At 35.6% G+C, this 10,582-nt stretch overlaps 1 protein-coding gene across 1 annotated transcript; it reads right to left on the reverse strand.

Annotated features, from left to right (window-relative positions):
• Window positions 1–220: 220 nt before the first annotated feature.
• On the reverse strand, window positions 221–10,373 carry LOC107816253 (protein DETOXIFICATION 33). Its single transcript, XM_075236941.1, has 9 exons — window positions 9,771–10,373; window positions 2,720–2,915; window positions 2,292–2,637; window positions 2,116–2,202; window positions 1,727–1,783; window positions 1,368–1,606; window positions 1,108–1,225; window positions 920–1,007; window positions 221–503 (listed from the first exon to the last, which is right to left on the reverse strand). The coding sequence occupies exons 1-9, from the start codon at window positions 10,053–10,055 to the stop codon at window positions 447–449; spliced, it is 1,473 nt and encodes a 490-aa protein (XP_075093042.1). The 5' UTR covers window positions 10,056–10,373; the 3' UTR covers window positions 221–446.
• Window positions 10,374–10,582: the final 209 nt, after the last annotated feature.

Here is a 10,582-nt window from a genome sequence, read left to right on the forward strand (position 1 = left end):
GCTCAGATCAAAGCTCTTAGAATTGTTAGACCTTCATCGGTCAGCCACAGCTTAGTGCCTAGCTTGACCTCGAGGCCCCATATAACCTGGCTCGAGGCCCCGATTCTTAGCCACCTGGTTTGCTTAAATATATTTTTTTCGAGTTCTTATCTTATATTCTAGTCTCACACTTAGCACCTACTGCTTAACAACTAGCATAAAAATAAATCACGTATTTTTAGAACCACAAAATCAAATTTAATTTAATTGTAATTACCATTTTCAAGGTAAACAATGTGATAGAGATGGATTGTTAAAACGATGGAACAAGAGAGGTTCTGGCGAGGTTGTAGTCAACAAGCAATAATACTTCTTATTACTTGTCGAACCAGAACCCATCTCTGATTTCATAATTAAGAAATGATAAAAATGGCTGCTACAAAAACAAATATAGCTGCGCGATCATATTAGTCAGTTGCAGCTGCTCCTCCCCATTGCTTTACACGACTTGCAGCTAGACTTGCCTGCAAAATTATAAGACTAATGCGTCAATTCATGTTAAATATATATCCTAATGAACTGAAGCATTGTTGAAGCCAATAGCGTATGCAATATTTGCCCTAAGGCCTAAGGGTGTTCAAAAAAGAAAAATTTTAAAAAACTAAAGGAGACTGTAGCAACTGGGAATTGAACCAACGACCTAATAAAGATTTTGAACCCCCGAACTATGCTTTTGGGCCATATTAAGAGGTACAAACTAGATTTTCCCTTATATATACAGGGTAATTTTCCGGCGAAGGGAGTTCGAGTGAACTCCATTTTGGTTGATGCAAAGGCAGAGCTACATGGTCCGAATGGGATTCAATTGAATCCCCTAGTCCGACAAATAGGAATAAATAATACTACTCCACATAGCATGTAAAAGAGAGACAACACTGACCTCTTTCTCCCAGTTTGTCATTGCTGTAATAGCTATTAAGATAATGGTCTGCAAACAAATGCCTCCAATCATCCCACCCCAGATTCCCTGGAAGAACAAAACAACATTGTATTAGTTGGATAATACAGTTTTCACTAATATCAACGTACAGTTATGTATGTCTGACTGCTTGAAGTTGAATTCGGGATATATATTTTAAATCCAATTTGAAGCCTAATAGTACTCCGGCGGGCAAACCAACAATATAGTAACATGCAATGTTAATATATGCCACAAGTGCCTGCCATCCAGCTCCAACAGCAACACCTTTAATTTTCAAAACAAAAACAAGAAATTAAGGGAAATGAGAATCAATTCTTTATCAGAAAGAATATAATAGCCCTTATAAGCGACAAAGATCGGTAATGTAGTCATGGGAAATTGAAAGTTAGTTATTTAACATGGTTACCGGATAAGACAGGCTGAAGGCTGTTTAATAGAACGGTCCAGGCAAGCAACATTGCCAGTTTCTTTGTCTCTTCGGCAACTGCTTCACTGTTAGTGAAAAGGTAGGGAAAATATTCTCTTGTTGCTAGCACGACAATCATGCAAGCTGCTCCTATGACAGTTGATGTTAAGGAGACTACAATCACTGAAAATTTTGCTAGTCGTGCATTACCAGCTCCAAGTTCATTTGATACTCTCACACTACAATCAAGATTTAATCATTGAGAGTTAATAATACTTCTCAATACAAACACTATGAGTGCAGTATCTAATGACTAGCTAGTGAGATTTTGTTCTGCTTTGGAACAGATTATGTATTACCTGATAGCAGCATTAAATCCTAAAGAAATCATGGCCTGCCATCCATTAATGTTCATGCTGAAAAAAGAATTAGAGACTCGTGTTAGCAGATGCATATCCTCCAATATCATGTGTAGAAACATAACAAAGATATTCTCTTCTCCATTATTTTAGACCCCTAAATCAGCTCAAATGCACTAATTTATGGTTACAACTTTATGTTTGAAGGCCATAGATTGAGCACAAAGTCTCCTGACATCAAGGCATTGCTTTTCAATTGTTGCTCCAGATTAATAATAGCCTGTCAAGTAGTGAATAACTGAAAAGTAAAGACAGCTCTATTAAGAGTTTTGCTTGGACATACATTTTTTTATATTTAAAAAGAAAAAGAGAGGAGGAGAAGATGATACCATATAGACATAGCATCAACTGGCACCAAAGGGTTAGGCAGAAGACCTGTGATTATGATCAGTATCATCAAATACCAGAACTCCAAGCTGCAATTAGTAAAGTCCATAAAACAAACATACGAGACATCCAATTCTTTTATTTATTCACTTGTTTTTGGCATGCATGGGAGAGTTACCATAACATGACAGCAGAGGCCAAAGAAAGCTTGACAAATCCAAACAAGTCTTGAAATGCCAAGGATGAGAATCCAGTCCAAGCTCCATCAGATTTGGTGACAAAGATATAGACCAGCTGTAGAATTACGATGAGCCACCATGAGATATTCAGAGTGACAGCTGCTCCAACTAAGCCCCATTTAAGTTTCAGTATGAATAACCAACTAAAAAAGACATGTAGCACAAGAACACCACCAGATATCCATGCCATCACTAACACTTTCCTCTGAGCTTGTAAGAATTTCTGAATCGGAAAGTTCATTGCATAAGCAAACAATTGTGGTATCATCCACAAAGCAAATTTTCCTGCATGCATGCACTAGGATAAGTTAATTTGTTGGATCTATAACTGCAAGCTTATATGTATAATTTGTTGCATGGAACTGACCAGCAGCATTTGAGATGCGAGTGGTTTGACCAGCCAAAAGGAGAATTGGAGGAGAAAAGACATAAACAGGAACCAAAATACAAGCAGTGGTGAGCAAAATAACCCAAGATCTTTGCATGTATATTCCCAGCATCCTCAGCTGTCCTGCACCAAATGCTTGCCCGCATAATGTCTCCAGTGCACTTCCCATCCCCAGCTGCCATTTTTTTATTAGCACTCACAAACAAAAGAAATAAATTGAATTCATATACACTGAAAATCTAAAAAGTTTTATGCTATTAGTGTATTGTAACATGTTAGTAGTAGATAATATGTCTTATTTTTCAGGTTACTGTTTTCTCTCTTTATAGATGGTTTGTATACATACAAAAACAGACGCACAATATGGGTCGAGGGATCACCGGCACCCGGAAACTTCGATGAAAACTTCATCTATACTAGTTAATGTCTTAAAAAAATAGTCAGATATTAGCAAATGCCCCGTACCAATCTTTATGAACAGTGATAAATTTATATCAACTGTCATGGTGCCAGCGACCACCGAATCTTGGGTCCTATATATAGTTACATTTTAGGTGATTTATAGTATAAAAAATTCTTTTACATAATCATTGTATAGATGTTAAAACACACAAAAATATGGAACTAATTAAATAGTGTCTTTTCTACAAAAGCAAGAAATTTTACAGAGCTTTACACCAAGAGGGTGCAATGCAAAAACATGTGCAATTTAAATAGTGTCTTAATCTTAAATGGAACTTGCAGCAAGCAATATACGTGTGATATATTAGATAGTTCTCCCGTTAATGTCTTGATAAGAATATAAGGTTTTAAAAGACCTGATTGAGATCTATGGGATAAAGATTGTCCATTCTTATGCAAATCATTCGAAAGTCATCCATTTTTTCGATTTGTTGTTTTGCACGTGGTAACTAGAGTGGAATTGTTAAGAAGATCCAAAAAACTTAAATTGGTCAAGTGACCGCCTATTTCCTTTCTTAATTTCTTTTTGGGTTAAAAAATAACTAAATCAGTGGGTTAAGGTGGTTGGGCACTTTTAAACATTTTGCAAAACTTGTGGGTCACCTATAAAGTTTGAAAAACAAGCTTTCTTTCTAATTTTTCCGCCATTTTCTCTTTCATCTCTCTACTCTCTCTTCTCTCTCACTCAATCCCCTCGACCACGATGGTTTCTGGCGGGAAGGGACAAGAATCAAGCTTTGATTTTGGGTGGAATCGTCTCTATAGACCTAACAAGCACTATATTATTATTCAGAACGTGTCAATTTTGGTAAATTCTAAATTTTTTTCGTTTCTTATATTTGTGATTTGGGGTTTTGTAGAGGGATTCATTCATGTGCATGTTCAAGATCGATTTTGGGTATAACCATATCTTATATGGCGTCGGTGGTTATTTGTGCTTCTTGGACTATCTCTGTACTTTGTATTTTAGAATTTTGTCGGACTGTCGACCTAATATTTATTGATAAACCTATGGTCGATTGTCTTCTGGTTATAAATGTTGGCTGGAATTGGGGCTTATTTTTCTTATCCGACCTTAAGTTTCAAATTATTAAACGTGACATTACATATTTGCATGTAGGTAACATGAGGAAGAAATCAATTGCTAAGAAGCATATTCCTTTAGCATGTGCACTACATGGGATAAGATCAATGAGGCTGCCAGTAAAGAGGAAAAGGATTTGGACTTTTGTGAGACAGTTGATGCTTGCCAAGACTTGTGCCTTACACCCCTAATGCAATATCCTCAAAGAAGTATGCCATAACCTGGGGTTGTGGAGTGGTGCAAGGCTAAGATGTTGTATAGTGTATGGCAAATTGATAAAAAGTATTTTGTGCCTGTTGTTTTTCACTTGGCAGAGGTTTTGATTCGAATTTACAATAGCAATGTCAGTTTGTATGATGATGGTAAACTAGAAGAACTTTCCCCTCACACTCATGATGCCTAGTATTTTGATAAAAACTGGCCAGTTTACAGACTTAGGCCAAGATGTGCTTACGAAGAAATAGTCCCGGGAGCATATTATGGATGTGTCATCCATTCAGCATACGTAAACTAATGTGTCATCCATTATGTTTTACTCATTCTTGTGGTTTCTTTAATAATTAATTATGTCTTTGATTATTATAGTGAAAGTAGTGGAGCATATGTAGTGAAGGTTATTGACTTCCTCCTAACTGATATGTCGCTAGTGTAGCTTAATGACAAGCGAATGGAGTTGTTTAGGAAAAAAATTGCAGTGGATATCTTCAGGGGAAGGATAAACCCTTCTTAGTTTTATTAGTGTAATTTATGTTTGTGTTGGTCATGGGACAAATTTATTTTGGACAAACTTGTAGTAATTTGTGATATTTGCATCTACCTCTATGTAATGAAATTATCTTTTTCCGATTAACGATTGATGTTGTACTAATAGACAATGTATCTAGTAATAAACTAGCTAGTAGCTACTTGGTTCCGTAATAGATATTGAGTCCATCAATAAGCTTGCTACTTGGTTGCGTAATAGACTCAAAGTCGCGTGTAATAACTTCATCAAATATTACATTACATCAGTACAATATTACATGATCCAAAAGACTTCCAACAAAAAAAACTTACAGTAATTAAACTATTTCTACCAACAATAAACTAATGTTCTTTCTCACTTCATTATCCAAGCTGCTACGAATCCAACAATGACGCATAAGAGTATAACCCACTTATTCAGCCTCATTTCATTCATCTTATCCATCCATCCAACATAATCATTTACAAGAATATGCCCTCCCTGCGGTTCAATTCCTCCATCATCATCACCATTTTGCTCATAATCATCCATTGCTATTAATCTTCAAGTTTAGCCACCTTCATCTACAGAAAAAAAATTTCACGCTTAAGAGTGTCCTTTTAACACTTCAAACTACTGATAAGGTCAGCAATCCTTGAATCTAGCAGATCATCGTCCCATTTCCAAAATTAACATCTTTTACCCTATCGAATGAAATAGAAAAATAATTTATCAGTAAAATTGAATCCCTAAAATTAAAAAGAGGCGAATATGTGAAATATATTTTACCTTAGGTTTGGAACATTTTGAGAATCGCCTACCAGCATTCAACGGAGTTGTAGCTGTGAATTGACTAGCAGCCATGCTGTGGTGATAATACTTTCTCGACCCAAAGGATACTTTCTGACTAGCAGCATTCTTGACTCAATTTTTTCAGTTGTTTGAGTATCGTTTTTCGGAAGTAAAAATTGGAGTTGAAATGTGATCAATTTTGTTTTGAGATGGCCAGTCAAATGGGTAAATTTCAAAGACGTTCAAAACATTTTTCATTTCTCTACGCCTCTCTTCGAAGTTTTCTACAATCTTTCGAATGATATGATTGAATATGCCAATGATCGGGGATTCTCTTTGATCCTTAAGCATTACGTTAAGCGATTCTGCAATGTGTTTTATCAACACGCCATATCGGTTCCCTAGAAAAAAGACCCTGCTCTACTTTTGGAACCCAATTTCATTCGCGAGGCAGTTAGTTACTTCTTTACTTTCATCACGCACTTGCTGAAAATTGTCAAAGAATTCCTCAATATTGTATGACAGCAGAAAAAACATTTAATAAAATTTCAACAATGAAACCTCTTGTGCATATTCTCAGCAATGTGACGCGTGCAAAAATCATGATGGACAACAGTAAAAACTTTTTTGAAGTCATTCCCAATAGACAGATGCCGATCAGAGATAATGCACAATTCATCACCGTCGTCAACAATGTGCCGCAGTTGTTCAAAAAAGTAGGTCCAAGAATTACCGCACTCATTATCGACTACACAGAACGCAATTGAAAAATGTAATTCTCTATATCTTGTGACACAATATACAACAAGCAACCTCCATACCTGTCACTCGAAAATGTCCCATCAATAGCAATAACCTTTCTCATATATGCGAATCCCTTAATGAAAGCTCCAACAGATAACAAAAATTATGTAAAATGCAATTTGTCATCAACCTTCAAATCTGGCGATATGCTTCCAACAAAGCATACCCCTCTTCCTGAGTACCCCTGATCATACCTTTAACTATTTCACCTATCTTCCAGCTCTTCCAATAAGTAAGATTTTGGTTAAAATCAACAAAATAGCATCCTTCAGATCTGACGGGGTTGAGCCTTTGCCATTAATATACCGTTCCTGGTAATATGCATCCAAAGTCTTCGACGACGCATTAGGATGACAATTTGATATGCGTTGTACCCTACATGTGTGCTCGCCATGGTACTTGGGAATAAAAAGACCTATCAAAGTTCTCGTACTTTAAAAATGCGCAAGTTCCACGGGCAACTCACATCTCGGCATATCACCGAAATTAATTTACTGCTATTCTTTTTCATATGAAACGTAAAATGCATTTTCACATAAGCAACCTCTAACTGTTTCATTAGATCCAATTTGTTGTCGAAACATTTCCTAAGGAAAAGACCTGTACCATCAGGGTGGTTGTGTTGTGTAGCTAATGAGTCCACCAAGCCTTCATTTCCGGTTGCCTGACTGACAATATCTGGGAGCTCTTCCGCTCCATCTGCATCTTTCGGACCATACGAGTTCATTTTATTGTCACCAAAATAATGCAAGTCATATCTAAATCCACTAAAGTCATCTTTCACCATTTTTTCCTCATCTACTTCTACGATTGGTGGCTGTGTTGGTGGTGGTGGTGGTGGTGCAGCTGCGACGTTTGAACCATAATTAGACCTTTCAACAGGAACTTCAACCCCTTCTTCAAGCTCATTTTCAGCCACAAATATCTTGAAACAAGGCTTATACCATCAATTGTAATATCAAAGAGGTACGATTGCAAATCATTGTCATTCTTAATGAAGAAGGGGGGGAATCTTGTCCCTCCTCGGCGCAGAGCTAAGCATATATGTAATATTTAAATACCTCGACGAACATGTTAGTTTTCCATGTTTAATGACGATATCAATAAATTTGTCAAATGTATAATTGTTGGATATACAAATAGGTATTGTAACCTTTGTATAGGAATTACAATTCTAACTATTTGGCTCCTCAACCCATTTACCAGAATATAGACCGCATACTAATATATAATCTTCCATCAGTCTATTGCGAACCGGTAGTCTATTCTAACAGTAGTCTATTTTACACTAGTGGTCGAGCACTGTGCATATAAAATTTGCAGAAACTCAAATTAACAATGACGAAGAAGATGAGATGAAAACACTTACCAGATGAAAGAGCTACACAATATACCACCTAGTATGAATTATCAATCCAATATACCGCTAATTTCATCCCCAAATTCGGCAGATCAAGAAAATCCCCAATTTTTCGATTTCTTTTCCGTAAATGATAAATCAAAAGAATGAAGCTTTGAGAGGAATGAGGAAGAAAGGAGACGACCTCTGTGTATTGAATGCAAGAAAAACAAGCTGCAATGGAGGAATCAACCGTGGAAAATGGGGATTGGGATGGCAGAGAAGGGATAGGATTTTTTTTTTTTAAATCTAGAAATATTAGAATTATATAGGTGGTGGCCAAAGTGTAACAAGTGAAACTTTAGGGATAAAGACTGAACTTCCCCTTCATTTTATAATTTCATTTAAGCACTAATTCAGCATGAAGGTCAATCCTACAATAATTAAAACTTGAAGGTCACTTAGCCAATTCAAGTTTGAAAGTGGATCACTTCGCCAACTACTCGGGTAACTTATTCGAGTTACAACTCTGTTTGTTAGCTTAAATTAATCACGGTATGACCTTTTTCAACATCTTAAACATTAAATTCTAATTCTTTTTACGGTTAAATAGATGGATAGAATATCTAGGAGTATTTAAGTTATAAGTCTCAAAATAATATGAGCATTTTGACAAGAAAATGCAAAATAAACGTTAGAATCTTAAAAACTTTAAGATCACAACTGTCCAGGATATAATAATTGAGAAATTGAAACACTTTAATGTCGAGTAAATCGAAAATACATGACACAAAGTGAAGCTAAAACCAAGAGGCAGGGAAATTGACTATGATGTTAAGAATTTAGACTTGGATATACGGTAAAAACATACCTACACCTCTTTCTACAATAAATAATATCAATTTATCATGGTAAGTAATTTGATGAGGTGAGAATATATATTAATTAGTCATTATTAAGTGAAACACGTGTCATGCATTTGATTAATTTAATTTTAACTAACAAAAAAGTAGAGTAGTTAAATTCATATTTTGGTACACAGCTTCAGGCCAAAATAAAAGAAGATATTAGAAAGTGATCGTATCTTGCACATTTAAAATGAATTAAGTAAAGTTATCACTCTAACTATTTAAACTTTTAAGAAAGATTATTCACATAATTTAATATTATATTAAAGCAGTCAGACATTAAAGCTTGGGGTGTAACTATAATGAAGCATTGCAGCAATAGTATACTTTTATGTATCCCAGATGAGTTAATTGATCAATCAATCATGTCGCCATCTGAGACTAATTAAGATCGACTATATATGAATCATCTCTAACTACTCAGTTTAATTGAGCCATATCTCCTTCCATGTATTTGAGATGAAAAATCAATATTCACTACATACAAAGTTGGAAATGCAGGAGGAATTTGAGTTGAATAGATTGACATTGTAAGTCAAAGTTCTTTTTACATTATTATTGTAGTTTTACCTACTTTAACACATTGCTTATCATAATTTGAAGATTGTCAAATCATGCTTTTTACAAACAAAAAAAAATATACTATCTGAAATAATATTTTTAAGCAATACTTATGTAAATACAAAAACTTCTTATAAGTAAATTAAACTCTAGAGGAGTAGCTCTGAATTGACAATCTTTTGCCAAAAAATTATAGTAGTATTGAGTAAACATGTTTTGTATGTATAAATACAATATGTTAAGTCTTCTTGATTTGTTCATATATTACATTTTTTATATTTTTACTCCTTTTAATGAAATCTTAATTCGGCTACTGCTCCGGAAAAAAATAAATATGAAAGAGATAGCTTAATTACCATGACACCAAAAGCAAGACCGGCAATAACAGAGTTTTCAATAGAGACAGCAGCCAGTTCAAGCTCCCCAATTTGACCAGCAAAAGTCTGAGTGAGTGCACCAAGTGAATACTGACATACGGTAGTGAAAATGGCAGGTCCAGCCAGCTCCCATAGCCTTTTCGACTCCCAACCAAATTCTTTAACAAATCCAACGTCGTCGTTAGTGCCACGTCTACTCACCACCTGCTTTTCTTCTCCGTCCAGCTGATGATTATCAAGAAGGGGCTCTTTGTTGCGACTCATGACTATAAACAATCACTTATATGCCTGCACGCGGAGATAGTTCCAAGATTTAAACCTGAAAGTTCAAGACTCAGAGTTCATTGAAAAATGTGGGTTCAAAACTTGTTTTTCACAAGTATAACTATGGTATGCATTGAAAATCTGTCTTCTGTTTTTGAACGCACCCCTAATTCCATAAAATATTTGCCTCTGCACGATGCTAAGTGCTAAGCCAAGGGAAGAAGATCAGTGGATTAGGCAAAGTATTGAATAGAGACTCGGGTTGTTTTTTTTTCTGTGGACAGAATTGCCGCGATTGGTCAAATTAGTACTTTTGTTGGGTGCAAACTTGCGTGACAGATATGATTTTGTCTGCGCCTTTAGAGGCTGCGATTGTAGGGACTAGGGTCCTTTTCTAACTAGGAGGCCAAAGATACATACTATTAAGTCTAGTAAAAAACTACTCCTTAAGTTTGGATTTTTAGAACAAAAATGCTACTCCATTAATATTATCCAATTTATAAATGTTGGCCCAAACGAACACGCAA

Source organism: Nicotiana tabacum, chromosome 18 (genome assembly GCF_000715075.1).
Source record: "Nicotiana tabacum cultivar K326 chromosome 18, ASM71507v2, whole genome shotgun sequence".
In the NCBI taxonomy this organism is placed as follows: domain Eukaryota; kingdom Viridiplantae; phylum Streptophyta; class Magnoliopsida; order Solanales; family Solanaceae; genus Nicotiana; species Nicotiana tabacum.